General features: G+C 36.1%; 1 protein-coding gene across 1 annotated transcript; it reads right to left on the reverse strand.

Moving 5' to 3' along the window:
• Positions 1–3,032: 3,032 nt before the first annotated feature.
• Positions 3,033–15,517, reverse strand: LOC144450756 (uncharacterized). The gene is made up of 11 exons (XM_078141465.1): positions 15,418–15,517; positions 12,766–12,835; positions 10,467–10,550; positions 9,361–9,474; positions 7,694–7,789; positions 6,975–7,061; positions 6,115–6,225; positions 5,546–5,659; positions 5,072–5,134; positions 4,764–4,817; positions 3,033–4,488 (listed from the first exon to the last, which is right to left on the reverse strand). Exons 2-11 carry the CDS (start codon positions 12,799–12,801, stop codon positions 4,405–4,407), a joined length of 843 nt encoding a protein of 280 aa, XP_077997591.1. The 5' UTR covers positions 12,802–12,835; positions 15,418–15,517; the 3' UTR covers positions 3,033–4,404.
• Between the last annotated feature and the right edge of the window lie 1,552 nt (positions 15,518–17,069).

The following is a 17,069-nucleotide window of genomic DNA, read 5'->3' on the forward strand; positions in this document are numbered from 1 at the left end:
ATGTTTCAATTTGGCTTGCAGCCAGATACGTTTATTTATTTGGATCAATTGATTCTTCTGAATCTACAGCATAGTTTTCCTGACATAGAACGACGTTTTTGTGACTTGTACCAACAGGTAATCCTGTCATAATATATAATATATAGATGGTTGGTGTTGCCTGACCTTATCTGACCTGGCAATTTTAGGGTATGGTCATACATTCACCCAAAATGATGACAATAACAAGATGACGAAATCAGACACAGTATGATATGACTCGAAATAATCCAATGAAACCCGACTGGTCACAAGTAATTACAATTTTTAGCAATGTGAACTATTATCGATGTAATGTTACATAGATTGATGACGCCACCTCAGTTTATTTTAGGATTTGCCCGTCTGATTATTATAACCTCGTATGACATTCATCCAAATATACAAACAGAAGTCATGTGATCAAGCTATACCAATAATGAAAACGTCATTCAGGATGTCATAGCTAACATTTATGGTATTACAGAGTGTTTTCAGGTAATACTAATGCTACGATCCAGTCCCTCAAAGTCTTTTTGAAGCTGTCCCAGTGGTTTCGATCTGACAATCAAAAATATATTCACTGAAGATTGTTAAAATATCAATAATAAGACATTGCGCACGAAAATTAGAGGTCGATTTCATTCATAGGTAATAAAATAACAGGTTGAAATTGTGATATCGTTGGAGGTGCGGAACCAAACATCAATTTGATTCGATTTATTTACAAAATAAATGTATAGCTAAACACAGGTACATGTTTACCCACATGCGATTCAATACGTCTTCAGGATGTACGATACTATGAACAAGTCATCATATTTTACAAAACAGAAAATTGTGCTAGTTGCAGCTACTTCATCTTAAGCACAAAGAGTGATCTCGAAACACCAGATGGCATAATCCTAAAACAGGAACACTGTATCAAAACTTGATTTACCAAGCTGATTAATGGTATTGATAAAGGTGTGAAATGTTATGAGGATGAAACGACGACATCAAATCATCAAACTACAAGACTACATAAATGTCTTGAGTATGATAAAGTTAATATTTCAATCTGTCAACTTGAGATTTTCCATGTCACCATGGCAACGAATCTCAACGTGCAAAATACCAGGAACCATAAATTACTTTGATTATAATGAAAAATCATTTATAAATATTTACAATCACAATAAACATTTTAATATTTAAAAGTAAGAAGCATTTCCCACTTGTCAAAACTAGTGGTTACAATTGTGTCATCATCGTTGAAGATTGGTTGATTGTTTTAGTGAAAAAATCTCACAAATGTATAATTATAAAATTTCTACGGATAGTAATAAGTGTGTGTATAAGCTGGTTTCATTTTGTTTTGTTTTGTTTGCATCTATGGTATCTAGGGAATTGGTGTAAATAAAAAATATGGAAATATAATTTACTTCCAACGTCGTCTCCTTCGCTTGATTAACTCCAGATAAACACCCCATGCTACCACTCTCACCCCGTCCTCCAGGCTTGAAAAACAACATCTTTGATCTATAGATAGATTATTCGATGAGATGGAGTATTTAGATGGAGAAGCCTAAGTGGTTGTACCTGGGACTGTATTTTTTCACATTTTTCTTCTTACTTTAGACTTATGTTGTTTTACTTAATTTAGTATGGTGGCAAGTAGCTACCAGTTATTAAACTACTTAACTTTAAAAATAATGTCAACATTTTTTACTTCGAAATTAGAGAAAAATAAAAAAACGAAGTAACATAGCTAAAATCAGTTGTCAAGGAATTCTGAAACGTGATTTGCCAGACTTAGATTTAGTAGGCATAATTCCCACCAAATGGAGTCGTTCTAGATTTATTTCTTGCTTAACGATCCAAGCCTTGGGTCAGAAAGGTACAATCGGGCTCCCGCATGCCTTTTAAATTTAATATTTGTTAAGGTAGGTTGGCTTGTTCCTGGGTAATAACCTGTATAACGCCCCCAATGACCACACTCTCCCATTCGTCAATCTGGAGTCTGTGTACACCATAGAAATGAGTCCTTTTTTGGAAAACATTATTCGAAAATAGATATCTGTATATTTGTGTGTATATTTGTGTGTATATGTGAGTTGATTCCTTTCGGTAGAGGAATAGTTAAATTGGAAATTATATTTATTGATTTTTATTTCATAGCAATATGAAACAGTTGTCTGTATCAGTTGAGAGAGAGAAGAATACAAGAGAAGGGTTCAAGCTATTCTTTTCGATTTATTACATATTTTGTATGAACAATATCTTTGCAAATTGCTGAGCTGTACAATGGGTTACTGTGTCAACTAAAAAGTCTCGTATCATGTAAGCATTACAAATAAATAGGTCAAATTCAAACTTCAATATTGAAGACAACCTATGCCAAAAAAATTTCATCCTCGAAGGATGTTGTTCTGGTTTGTAAATGACTATTCAAACGATTGTGACGATCAACTTCCTAAAATGGAATTGTGCCAAATCCTGATCTTTATTGGAAATTATGGAAATTCATAATTACGCCATTAAACAATAAAAGTGTTTCTGGCAAAAACTTTTCGCTCAGGCTTTGCTGAGCTGCCTCAGTAGGCCCAATCCATCTCATAATGATTATTGCTTACGTCCAGTCACGTGACCCGAAATGGTAATCAGAACAGTTGCTATTGTTTGCGGTTTATTCCGTGTGTCGATTTTTTTATCCAGAAACTTTTCCATATGAGTCTGTATGATTTATTCTTCCATATTTTCGATTCCTATTATTTTGAAATCAGCAAAGCCTGAGCGAAACGTCTTGGCCAGAAACACTTTACTGTTTATTGTATATGTTCAATTGAAACTGCTTAGTGTGTATATAGCTAGAAATGATAAATCATCCAAAGATTGAATTAGTGCATACATTCAGGAGTAAAGCAGTCACACACTCCGGTTCTTTCAAATTGTCTATATGTACACAGTGTATCTGCAATTTGGAAAGAAAAATATTGCATTTTGTTTCAAGCGTGAATCCCCCTTTCCCCTCATTCCTTATCATCCCATCCCTTTCCCGTACACCATCGACTATCCCCTTCGCCCACTGCGCCATTAAACACAGGGGTAGTCTAATATAAATCCATCAACTGTAGTCTGAAAAGTAAGGCACTGTATTGAGATAATATGATATATTTGATAGGAACAGAAGTAATGATAGGCTATTTAAATTTTGTTCACCGAAACGTTGTACACATTGTAGGCAATTCACTCAATTGATATGTTATCAAGGGCAAGGACACACAGTCGTGTTTAAATGTACCAAAGGTTCAGTGTCATCGTGTGCATATAAATGTCAAAGAACACAATGCATTAACTGGAAAAAATGTTCTTAAAGTTATCTAACAATTCAAACACAAGCCTATCATTAGCTCCGTTCCCGAATTCATTCAATAAACTCAACCACTGTGTAGGTCATTTAACCCCCGTGAGAGGGCGCTATTGAACGGCAACATAACGTACATTGAATAACCAGAGACAGGTATAACTCGAAAAGGCAATCCCAGGGTCATTTTCGAATAAAAGTTCAATAACTCGACATTTTCTTGACTTGCACAAAAAACAAAGAATAAAGGAAATGAACATTTGCTGAAGAAGGAGTACAATATCAGACATCAATGGTACGTAGGAAAAAGAAATAGACCAAGTTTTTGGTACGATTGAGATATAAAACAGGCAGTGTTATGCTTCAACATATAATGCTATAGTCTAAGAGTAATAAATACATACAACATATCAAGAACTCAAATGTCAATGTCTGGCTCCTCTGATACCGTTAAATAATCAATGGTACAACAAGACCCTGGGTAATTTGGTTTGCAATTTACAGAAAGCGTAGAGAAAATTAAAATGAAATACCATACAAATTATGATCAGTTAAATATATTTTCCCAAGGGAAATATACCCAACATAATGATAGCACCTATCCTTTCTCCGACCAATTAATTAATAGTAATATTTGAAATGAGTATTGCAATTGCTAAAACTGTAATATGGCTGAGAAAAACACTAGATAAATACATAAAAACTATGTTTTTGGTTTTACAAGAGTTATGTACAGCTTGAGTTGTGTTCTGTGTTTTGTGTTGGTCGCTATATGTGTATGATTTATCCGATGATACTACAAAGATTTGGTAATCGAAACAAACACTGCTAATAAGGTGATATATTTATCATTATACTTCTTGCATCTGTGAGCAATTGTAAATGTATAAATTAAGAATCGTAAAATGAATCTTTTTGCTTACTGTCAAAATATCGATATTTTGCAACAATGCTGTCCGGTATACACAATTTCGATAATATATTACAAGTTTATAGATTGGTGGAGGAAGACTATATACCGCCCTCTAGAGTTCAAAGTATTAAAAAATAACGCAGCTGCTTGACCCGGCCGATTTCCTTTTCTTCTTCTTTGTGTCCTTGTCTACTTTTTGAATAATTTCTTCCTACATAAAGAAAAAAAACACCCAGAAATATTTTTTTAATGAAATAATGCAAGCAATGAAAATCACAACAGAGTTACAGTCGGATTCCATGATCATGGTGTTTAACGTAAACCCCTCAGTATAATATTAACCAAAGGCCGCAAATAAGTCCTGATCTAAGAACTGTTTGTACATTGTGTAATAGATACCCAGTATCGAAGCTTGTTGATTGTATGATATCTACTTATAGGAATAACCAACACGGAATATTTTTTCAAAATGGTTTAAGTACTAACCTCGTCCTCAAAATCTTCGACATCCTGTAAATCACCATTTGCGTGATGTTTTTGCTGCAGAAGACAAAAATAACGTCATTACTTTATATCGAGTCATGTTCAAAGTTTCAACTGCAGTTTCATTACTGCAATAGCAACATCAATGGCAGAGTATTTCTGACTGCAAACACTAGTACAGTAATACCTCGTGACACCCATGTCGACAAACACATTAATACAATCTGCATACAAGGTAATATTCAGATACAGAGTCAAGTATTCTATAGATGTCAGTTTATTTAATAACTGTAGTGGAAATGTTAGCTTACCGTTTGTGTATGTGTGTACATGTTATTTCCCTGACCGTTTGCGGTAACTTTGGCTTGGTTTTCCTACAAAGCAACATGTATTATGATAATGGTCGTTAATATGTAAATCATTCATACCGGACCTGTCGTTCTGACAAACTTTTGACATCTTCAGAGTAATTTGTTCGCCTATTCTGTGGTATGCAAATTTGTCAATAACATTGTTGATATGAGTTTATCAGTGTCCAAGAAAAGAATTAAATAGTGTCTCCGAGTGGAAGGCCGTAGTACAGAGAACACGGGTATTACGCACGAAAACCAATTACCAGTATTCCGCTCCGTGTCACCGTGACTGACTTTTTTACAACAAATATACTCGTACCTTACCACCGAGCAAATAATCATTTTAAGATTCTGATTTTTAAAAAAGCGGTGACATATATTTCACTGAATCTGACTATAATCTGAAAAAATACAAATGTAACCACATTTTACCTTTCTTTTCTGTTTTTCGTCGTCTATTAATTGAACTATATCAGAATATTGCATCTTTGAGGCATAGTCTCTCGCTGTATCCTCTTGATGTTCACCAGAACTTGGATCGTCCCACTAGAAAAGTTAAATTATTTAATTAGTTGGTCTTTAATTGCTTGCATAACTATACTCAAAGTTTTGCAGAAAAATGCTTACCGCCCAATCCATGTTAGTATTCACAAATGTAGCAAAAAATTGTATTCATTCAATCTTGCTAAATCTAGCCAGTAAACACTGAGATGAAAAGGGCTGTATCAGCTCGGGGAAATAATTTTTACAAGAACTTTTCGATATATTTACTAAGTTGCACATGGTCTGGAAACTGTGTCATCCGTTAGGCGTGTGGCATCGTAAGACTGGAATGCAACACATCTGGCAGATACAATGCATACCTGAGTGTAAGTTTCTCCGTGAGGGATAATAAATAATAAAAAGCAAAGTAAAATGTTCAAGAATGTCGCTAAGAATAATGACAGACATAAATTCGTATCTGAGTTTCTCAAACTGCAAAAACTCAAAAGTTATCTTACCTTATTAACATAGTCAAGGTTAATACCTCGGTGAATTAAAAATTTGGCCATTTCTTTGTGCTCCGAGCATATGGCTATCATTAGAAGACTACCACCATGCTGTGAACCTTCCTAATAATAAAATAATAAAAATAAATCAACTAAAACTGGTGGACTAATTTTAACAAAGTTTATGGCTTTGCACACTAAACACGAGAGCTTTTATTTCAATTACAACATTTTATTGCTAAAAAGTTATGGACATAAGATCGTACAAGGTTACAATGCTACTTAAAGCCTTGATTAGCATGTAAACGTTGCTCGGCAAAATAATTATTGGAGAAACCCGACCTGATTTGATATCGTATGTTGCTATGGTAATAAACACTTGTCGGGAGTGATCAATATCAGGCGTAAATTATACAACGAATCGTGACCTGAAAGTAGTCCTAGTCTACTAAACGACAATGGAACAAAATAGATTTACGTAATTCCAACACTGAGACTATCAACTGTGAGAGCAGATGACTTATAAAACTGGTTGATAGGTAAATCAGTTGGCTTATTTGTTAATTTAATGTCAAGAAGATCCATCAAAAGGTCGACTTATTGGTTGGTTGGTTGGTTGGTTGGTTGGTTGTTGGTTTAGTAGGTAAGTTGATTGTTTGGTAGGTTGGTAGTTTAATGATTTGCTGATTAATTCAATTAATGAATGAATGGATGAATGAATGAAGGGTCACATACTAAAATGAAGGTATACATCTGATTGATTGATTGATTGATTGATTGATTGATTGATTGATTGATTGATTGATTGATTGATTGATTGATTGATTGATTGATTGATTGATTGATTGATTGATTCTCAAATTAAAACTTACATCAATAAGCATGTTGATATTTCCTCCAGCATCCAAAGCACGTGAGGCGAGATCAGTAATCCCCATCGTCACAGCACGTGACAGATCCTACCCAATAAGCAAGGACAATAAATTGAAACGTTAGTGCTGCTGTTTGGTAGTTGCTTCAATATAAAATGACCCAAGTAGTTTATTTTTCTTGAAAGAATCGATTTAAACAGTATATGTAACATCCCCCACCCCCATGCCCACCCCTTCAGTCGGAACGGAGATGTCGAGAAGGGTCATATTGCTACTTCGAATTATAATAAGCTGGATATAGTCTCTAAGGCTGTACGAGGTCGTTGTTATGAGTGTGTGTGACTGAAGGCTACATCATGTTGTTTTCCAGCGGGTGTCTACTTGAACGCGATGGTCTCATAGCAGTATATTACTACTATGGAAATCAAGCTCTAGGCAACTTAACTATTAAAGGGAGACACAAAACTTAAACTATTGTTGTACATATGTAGTAGATTACAGAAGTGGGTGATAGTGATATTGATATGTAAGCTTACACCCTGTTATCACGATAGTGTAACTACTAAATGAGAATGTATGTGTTGCCAGTAGGGTAAACTTGCTTTCAGAGACTACTTCGACTAAGATTATTTTCTTCTGTACGTTCCAATATACACGTAAACTAAATGTAAGGTCACTTAAAAAACTCTATATCAAGCCCATTACAATTCTCAACTTACGTGGTTAGCTTCGCTTGTCCTTTCAATCAAATCTGTTACTTCATTGAGATTGTGTTCTCTGGCCAAGTCTAATGCTGTTTTCTCTTCTTTATCAACCTGTAAGCGATAACGTAGAGATAGATACATCGTGCTATGTAGTTCCAGTCATATCATACATGTACTGTGACACGGAATCCAATAATGCAATGGTTTTGAATATATACAGTTACTTTAAATTTTCATTACTAGAGATCATCATGGTCGTTTAGTTCAAATATTTATTGCAGCTGTGTAATTATTATGATTTGACATATTCTAATGAGACACATCAGAAATAATTGTAAATCACTGACCAGCAAATAATAAGCAATTGATGAACATTCAGCGTTGCAAAGATATCTTGCTCGAAAATTAATGTGCTGGAACTAAATTTCCTAATGCCGAAAAAACCTTTACAAAAGAAATATTATATTATAAATGATACAAACTCTCTCCTTCTCCCTCCCTCCCTCCCTCCTCCCCCCTCCCTCTCTCTCTCTCTCTCTCTCTCTCTCTCTCTCTCTCTCTCTCTCTCTCTCTCTCTCTCTCTCTCTCTCTCTCTCTCTCTCTCTCTCTCTCTCTCTCTCTCTCTCTCTCTCTCTCTCTCTCTCTCTCTCTCTCTCTCTCTCTCTCTCTCTCTCTCTCTCTCTCTCTCTCTCTCTCTCTCTCTCTCTCTCTCCCCCCCCCATAGGTCTTTTTCTCTACAACACATAGGATGGCAACCTGTAATACTTAACGGGTCACGTGACAGTAATGTGCTGACGAGTACCGATATCCGATTACCACAATTTGGAACGGGTGCTCACATTTCTCCATTTGGCAGGGACTTATCTTTATACTCATGGCTTTTGAAAGTGGGCATACCTTCGTAGACATTACGTTATTTAAATCTATTTATACCCCAACCTTGAAATGTTATCATAGAACACCTGCGTCCAGTTCCGACACACTCGGTGCCATTAGTACACATGCGTTGTTTCAGATTCCTGCTTGAATGTCACGAATTGACCAACATATACTTAATATACGCCAATAAGTTAGCTCACAAACCCAGATATTCATTGCCCATCTCACACTGCAGTGTAGGCGACCATTGTGAATAGGAATTTGAACTTGGTGATGACTTACAGACCTTTTTCAGTAATTAATTTTTCTAACACACTGAATTTCAATAGTCGAAGGAAATGTTTGGACACGCTTGGCTAATGGTGATAGGACACATTCTTCGTACAATGTTAGTAAAAAGGAAACTCTATTGTGATATTCAACTCTCAAGGCTATGTTGACTGAGATAGTTTGCAGTTGGATTTTGGGAATAGACTAAAATGTAGGGGCAGTAGTCCGGGTAAATAAACATCATGGTAACTTTCCGTTCTAATCGACGTTGAAACATACACACATATACACATACAAACACACACACATACACATACACATACACACACACACACATACACATACATATACATATACATATACATATACACATACACATACACATACACATACACATACACATACACACATATACATGTACACATACATTTTACAACACGCTTTTTCACAAACACACACACGAACAATCACAAAAACAAATACAAACTCTCTCTCTCTGTCTCTCTCTCTCTCTCTCTCTCTCTCTAACTCACCGTTTGTGCGGTAAATGATAGATCAATTCCTCTTTTAACAAGCAAAACTGCAACGTCAACATACTTCTTATAGATTGCCATCATTAAGAGATTCTTCTTTGAGAGATATCCACCCTAAAATAAAACACAAATGTATAATGATGTACCAAACACCATTACATGTGAAACATAAAAATGAATTAATGTTAGTTTTCTTTCTTTTGCAAAATCACGTTCTATTTTCAGCTTTATTGTCTTACAAATATGTGATGCGCCGAGACTGGTACTTACAAAATAGTGTGTGAAAGGTCTTGACCTTTTACGTTTTAAATATCAGTGTCCAATTCCAGCACCCTCTCTCCACAAAATTGAGAGTGATGAGTCATTTGATGTTGACGTCACTACAATCGTGATCGGCGCCGTGGGCCGTGAATCGGACGTGACGTTCAAGACCTCGATAGGCTTTTAGCTATATCCATGGTAACTGACACAATGACATATAACTTTACTGAGTGTGGATGTGGTATGCAGTAACAAAATTACATTGAAGTGTGTCTGTTATATTTTCTAGACTGCCCAAAATGTGTAATATGCGAATGCTGTAGGAACTATACCTCAAAATCAAAAGTCGGTTGGTCGTTGCTTAGTTGATTTATTGGTTTGTTAAATTAAGTAAACAATGGGAAACATTTCCTAGGACAGCCTAAGTTAGGGTGTAATTGCTACAGTCACAATCTTGATGTTGTAATTATTGCAGAAGAGAGTTCAAACTCGTTTTACAAATGTTCTCGATCGGTCAGAAAAAACTCAGTGGTTATAACGTCTTTGTAGTCCGACAATATAGCAGGCAACGATCGCAAGTAATCGTATAGCAGAGAGCCTGAGTTGACATTTACTTTTCTAAGTATATAGACACAGGAACATAATATATATATTGAGTAATAACTAAAATAAATAGAATATTTATATAATAATTGATATGAATATTTACATAAACAATAAACATTCATATTAGACTGCTTTGAAATAATTTCGAGATCACTTTAATACATTTGTCTTTTTTCTTTAATCAATAGATCTCAGTTCGGATCATTGATGTGACGTCACATGGGTTTGTTTCTTCCTACCTCGCTTTCATTAACATCAGCACCATTGTTTAAAAGTCTCTCCACACCTGCTGCGTCACCCAATTTAACAGCTTCAATAATTTCCTGTAAAAGTCAAGTAAGTTTAAAGTTAACGCATCAGTCCGTGTATTAGCTGCCCCATCCCCCAATTTGACTAGGTGAAATCACTGTGCAAAATTTAAGCGCATGACAAACATTAAAACTTGTTTCAGCTCAAATCGGAATCGACAGCCCGTGATAGCATTCGAAGCGCTTGAGTATGCGCAAAAGGCTTTGTAAGTGATGTGACAATGTTGGTATTTTAACTTTTGGCAACCAAAGAATTGTGTCACTATAAAAATATATCATACTCTGAAGACCTGTCGACAGTTTTACCAGGTGTGACGCACCAGTCAATATGTTTTACTTGTTGGAATAATATGTAGGGTTTTCAACCTTATGAAACAAATGTTTCTACCAAAAGTCAGAATGACAGACTGTACCCCTTTAATAGCATCACTAGTTTGTCCTGAGTATGGATGAGTACTCTGGTGTACAATGATGTAGTGTGTGAGTGTCGCGTCCAACCCTGCTGCCCTTATCACTTAGCTACAACACTTGTCACCTGAAGAATGTCTGTTTGCAGTTTGGGTACACTATTAAATGTAATGTTTGCTCAATTCGTTGAGTGCATGTATGTAAGATGTTTTCATACAAATAAACAAGAAAGAGGTACGTCAAGACGAACTCTCATCCGTCCTTACATTGTGTGCCGTTATCTAAATCCATGAGAGTTTTGTGAGTACTTGAGGGGCAATGCGATCAATATCATTAGAATAAGTAAATATTGGCATGCATAGTATTTGTCAACTGCGGTTTGGGAAAAATGTTACCACGGCTAAAGTCCAGAGTATCAATATTTAGTTCTTAATTGCACTGTATTAGACAGGTACGAAATTTAGTACATATAGTCACGGTGTTAGAGCACGGTATAGACTTGAGATACTGTAACATTCCATGGTTGCAACTTTATTGGGGCATGCGCGGTATGACTTGGCGATCTATTTTTTTGTTACATGACATATGTACATGCAACAAGATACAATAACAATTTCCTGTCTATCCCATTTAGAGTTGGTTAAAATAAAAAAAAATGAAAACACCTCTCTGACATTTTGAGGTAACTTGGAATTCCGGTAACCCTCAAGCTGAAGTTATGGTGACGGTTGTGCTCTGTGTGGGGAGGGGTGGTGGTGGTGGTGGTGGTTGTGGGGGTGTAATCAAGTCCGTCGTAGCTATTATGATGGGTTGTTTTAACACAGTAGTACATGTTTTTAAATATATTTAGATGCTTCAGTCATGAAGTTTTTGCAACGAAGGTGATAGCTGCATCACTAAAATCGTGCATTGGCGCTCAAAAATATTATGGAAATAGATATAACTATAACCATAGACCCTACACCAGTTGGTGTAGGGTCTATGCTATAACTCACTATAACTATATTATATTTTAAATAGTAGTAATATTCTAATATGCAAAACGTAACAAGCCTCTGTTGACAGTCTGGTTATAAAGATAAGTTTAAGGTCGCCTTGAAATATACACAGGTGCCTAAAACTTGATGCTTTGTACTTAAATTAACAGGATATCGATGAATCGATTTACTAATTGAGCAGTGCATACATCCGTCTACACACTAGTTTAGCCACGAATATGCTTGGGTGATATTGTGTTCACCAATCTGGTGACTTCCGTAATCTGAGCTATGTTGCTGTAAATGAGCGTAAAACGTAAATTTCTGTTTTTACTTATTAAATCCAGTTACAGGGTCTGCACTGTATCCTTACAGTTCAAAAACGTGACCGCGAAAATCACGAGAAAATTAATTCGACGATGAAACATGTCATATTTTGGTTCGAATCGATCGATCCGCGGCTATCAGCTAGCTTTATTTGAACAGACCTTATACATTAAGACTTATTAATTATATCGTTATTTTTTAAAGACTGCATTTTTAGCGAGAACTATTGTAACTTTGCCAACTTCTGGAGACATAGAATTGTACATTTTTAAGTTGTACCAGACAATGATTGGTACCAGATTATAAGTTGTTTGTTGACATGATCTGACTGATAGAGGAAGAACGTCACGTTGAAAGTGCCTGCAGCTATAGAACTTCCTGGTCTGTGTTTTATTCTAATATCAGACCACTAAAGTGAATCACTCGAGACATTACATCTGATACATTGTCTGGAATGGTCATTCCGTACAGTTTTGAAATAGCTACCCCTCCCCCATGTACTATTAGTGATAACGTACCTCTCGAAGACGCTGCTTCTCCGCCCAGTCCCCCATCTTGGACGTACTTCACTGACAGCTCTCTGTTTACCTGTGTAAAGGGAACACTAAATCATTTATAAACCTGCTTATCTGCGTGCGACAAGGTAACTGTTGTTGGGTGATACAAAATTAATAACTTTGTACAATATAGGTGATATCTACACTGAGCATTTAAAGAAAGGATTTAATAATTCAACAGTAACTGATCACAACGGTAGTATAACGACTCACAAGTCATTCAACCTCGTCAATCCGTACTCTCAGTATCGGTCTGGGATGTAGAAATGGCTTGCAATATTTACTAGTAGTTGGTGAAATACACAGTGTACGTGGATGTATGTATTAGTATTACGGGCCTCGCGCTGCTACGCTTTACAATTGTGACGCAGACAATGTCTAATTATGTACTCAAATACAGTAGCTGAATCTTATTACTGTATTTCATAATATTCTCATAAAGTCGAGTAGTGTATGGATTTTAAGGGGTTTATCGTTTTACGTATAAGTAATATACTTAAAGCACCATTCAAGAAATATGCTTCGAGTACCATTAATACTTTGAGTATTATTATGAAATCCATATTAGTTAATGATCTGAGGAAATATGATCTCATCTGCCTCTCTGAGTACATTTTTTACTGTTTCCAGAAGTCGTTAATGAAGTCCCAAAAATGTAATTAAATTCCAAGTATGATCATACATGGCCTTCGTTTTTAGTGATGGATTTTTCCCATGTTTATTTAATTCATTAGTGTAGCCTGTGATAACATTAGTAATTGTACAGGTAATTATCTCGTGTGCGTCGATTTCATTAGACTTTACTAATTAGTCAAAACACTCATGTTATTGTGAAGGTTTCGTTACAGCTATTGTTGGGAGTGTTTTGAACTACAGTGACTGTAAAGTACTTTGCAATAGTCGTAAGTTGATTGACAAGTTGATTGACTAGAGAACATGTGGGATTAAGTAACGGTGCCAAAGGGTTTTCAACTACTGGGGACAATGCTCGAATAAATTCGTACCTAGAGTCACGATAGCATATATGTTTCAGCAAAAGTTTTGCAATAAAAATGACAATGTTTTCTGTTGAATTGTGTATTACACATGTTCGAATTTTGTGATCGTTCTACACTTTGCCATCTATGAAGGCTGCTTCGCTATATGTGTGTATATAAATCTCCGACGGACTGATGAAGTCGACGAATTGATCACATTTAGTACATTTGTTGGAATTTAAGATATCATGAATGAATAATTATCAAACCTTCTTCAAAGAAAATGTTCACAATGAAAGCATTGAATAATTACGGCAGTCGCGTCGCGACAGATCAGATTTATTTGCCTTCTGTAATCTTCACAAATCTGATTAACTCCTCTAAGTTTCTCGTTACATAACAAATTCAGAATAAAAGTTGAAAACACAAATTGTAGAGTTCTTTTTTAAGGACGGCCATCTTGAATACCTGTACAGACAACGTACTGTCTAAGGCTTGTAACAAATTATGAACATACCCTATGTCGCAAACTCAAAGTTGAGCAGTAAAAGCGTTGACACAGTGCATTATACATGAAGGCTATTATTGGGCCGTTGCCCCCTAATGAATTAGAAGCAATTCAATGACCTGACAGTTGAACAATTACCCGTCCGCGGTCAGATGTCCATTAATTTAGTTGTAAATAACCATACTTGTGTTAATGGGTCGATGGTATTTGTTTCCAGGCGATAAAAATCGCCTATGACGGCTATTGGCGTTCGTATATTCAATGACGTCCCTTCAGATATATCAAACTTTGGTTTTTAAGCCCTCCGGGGTGAGAAGATTGCCATTGTTCTAAGTTCCACCATAGACCGTCCACCAACGTTGGAGGATGGTATATATGGTTCAACTAGGAGTTAACCAAGATACTTTGTCTACAGTAATGTGTTTCATTTAAACGTTCCATGGCCTCGAGAGTAGTATTGGTCCATCAGTAACAGTGTTAATGGCTGGAGTTTGACGTTATATCACGTCGTTCAGTGCGTGTATTGTTTCGATATATAATGCTCAGTCATTCGAACCTTTGGAATGCGATAGAGTTGAGTACAGCGCACACGCCGTTTTGAAGCCTGGGCATGGCAGCGACGTCTCAATTCACATCTCCATGACTCATGCCATGTATAATACAAGCATTACGAATTTAAAGAAGTGCAGTCGTTTGAACACAGCTTTTTCAATAATATGTCCTCACTGGGAAGTTTTACAACCACCTGTCTGTTTTGACATACAAACGGGTACCCTTATTATTTACATTTCAAACGGTTCATTCTAGTGAAACCCCCTTCTGAATAGACAGGAGTAACACCCGGCAAATACAGACGTTAAATAAGTTACTCGTCTTAATTTCTTTGATCGCCTGCACTTTGTTATAGTATCACAGAGGAGACTGAGATCTGGTGATAAAATCAAGAACCCGTATATCTATGATATGATAATCTCGTTAAAACGTTGTGGTCAACTTGACTGTAACGGTACTGGTGACTAAGACAATAATGACGAGGGGTGCAAAGACGTCAACTTCACCATATACTTCAAAGTCGTATTTAAGAACAGTATACCAGCTAAGATCATCCGTAATATTTGTACCACGTACCTTAAGACTATACAGTCAAACTCGATCTTCGTAAAAGAATGTACACGCCGGTATGGTTCGTGCTTAAACTCAGCAAGTACGTACAACGACCATGGATTGATTACTTACGCGGATTAATCTGCATAACAATAGCCATACACCACGTCACCATGGAGTCTGTATACAAATGAACACAAAACAACATTCATCAAAAGGGGACGGGTCTATACCATTCGTAAATATTACGTCAATTTACATCTCAATTCTAAACCTCTCTTTTAACAGAAGGATAATATAATTAAATTTGTCCTAAATGTGATCGACCGCCCACAACAACAGGTCAGTGTTGTATATCTAAAGTTGATTGTCCGATAAGATATCCGACCCTGCAAATTACAGATAGTGGCCAACGATCACTCCCAAGTAATAGCTTGCTGAGATAAACGTTGAATGACACTTACAGTATTGTTTTTGCTACGGATACTTTTCATAACAAACAAAGAACGAGTGTAAGGAAAGAACCACGAGAAAATCATACAATGTCAGTCACGTGACATCGACTAAGCTATGATTTGACCCTGATCAACCTTGTATACCGCTGGTGACAGGCGTGACGCAAGCCTCCTCTCTGCAAGTCATATGTACTAGTATATGCTTTTCGTTTCAACCTTTCCAAAGTCATAACAGTGCATCACAGTGAAGCACACTGACAAATATTTGTTTACGTACAATGTGCACGAACCTCTTTTGTCTCAGAATGACGAAAGGTTCTTTGTTGAGTTTCAAGTTACACAGTATGCACTTATGATAGGTTGTATTCAAACACAGATCACATTTTGTCGTGTTTCTAAAATTAAAATCCTTCTGAAATAGAAGATAAATTACTCCAAAGTTTATACGCACCAGTCCGCATCCCTTCTCATCTGAATGCAACCATCAAATATTATTGTGTTATATTAAATTACGACATATTTACATGCATTGTTCTCTTTTATTGTTATACCAACGCTGTTTTTATTGAGTTTGTGATATTTATATCATCAAGGTTTGATCCACGAGGATAGACGGGGTTTTTGTATCTATCGTGGAGGTACTTCGTCAAAAGCTGAATACCAACGATCAATGATTCTCAGATTTTGATATGAACCATTCATTGCTACTGGGAAGGTAATGTTTACAAGATAAAATGAATGAACATAGAACGAAACTCCAGTAAAATTAATGAAAATGTAATTTTAGCCAAACGTGTACAGTCGTCGTTTTTGTATTCATTAGAACAAATTGTGCCTGTAGTATCAGGTACTAATGGAACGCTACTTACATATAATCACCTCTTGATATCCACGTAAATCAAAACTAGCATGATAAATGATTAGATGACATAATCTATGCGAACGTATACTAAAATATGGTGGAAACCCATGTTGAACTATTCTAACTGTACTATAAATGTCATCGAAGGTATGCGTCGACATTGAAATAAAACATTATGCTAACTATTGACTAGAGCTTTATGTAAGTGTTCACTCGAGTGAAAATGCTTATGAACTCAACTTGTGTCCTTACAAATATCCTGCTGGTACATATTCAGGAAAAATAAAAGATTATATAATTTGGTCACTGGCGGCGCTGTTCCATGGCAGGTTTTTGATCGGGACTCGGTGACTTGAAAG

The sequence above is a fragment of the Glandiceps talaboti genome, chromosome 20, assembly GCF_964340395.1.
Source record: "Glandiceps talaboti chromosome 20, keGlaTala1.1, whole genome shotgun sequence".
Taxonomy (NCBI): Eukaryota; Metazoa; Hemichordata; class Enteropneusta; family Spengelidae; genus Glandiceps; species Glandiceps talaboti.

Coding starts and splice junctions, on each gene's coding strand:
- LOC144450756 (XM_078141465.1), bottom strand. CDS start 12,801: ATGGGGGACTGGGCGGAGAAGCAGCGTCTTCGAGAG. Junction 7,062..7,693: donor GGACAAGCGAAGCTAACCAC/GTAAGTTGAGAA, acceptor CTTATTGGGTAG/GATCTGTCACGTGCTGTGAC. Junction 4,489..4,763: donor TCGAAGATTTTGAGGACGAG/GTTAGTACTTAA, acceptor TTCTTTATGTAG/GAAGAAATTATTCAAAAAGT.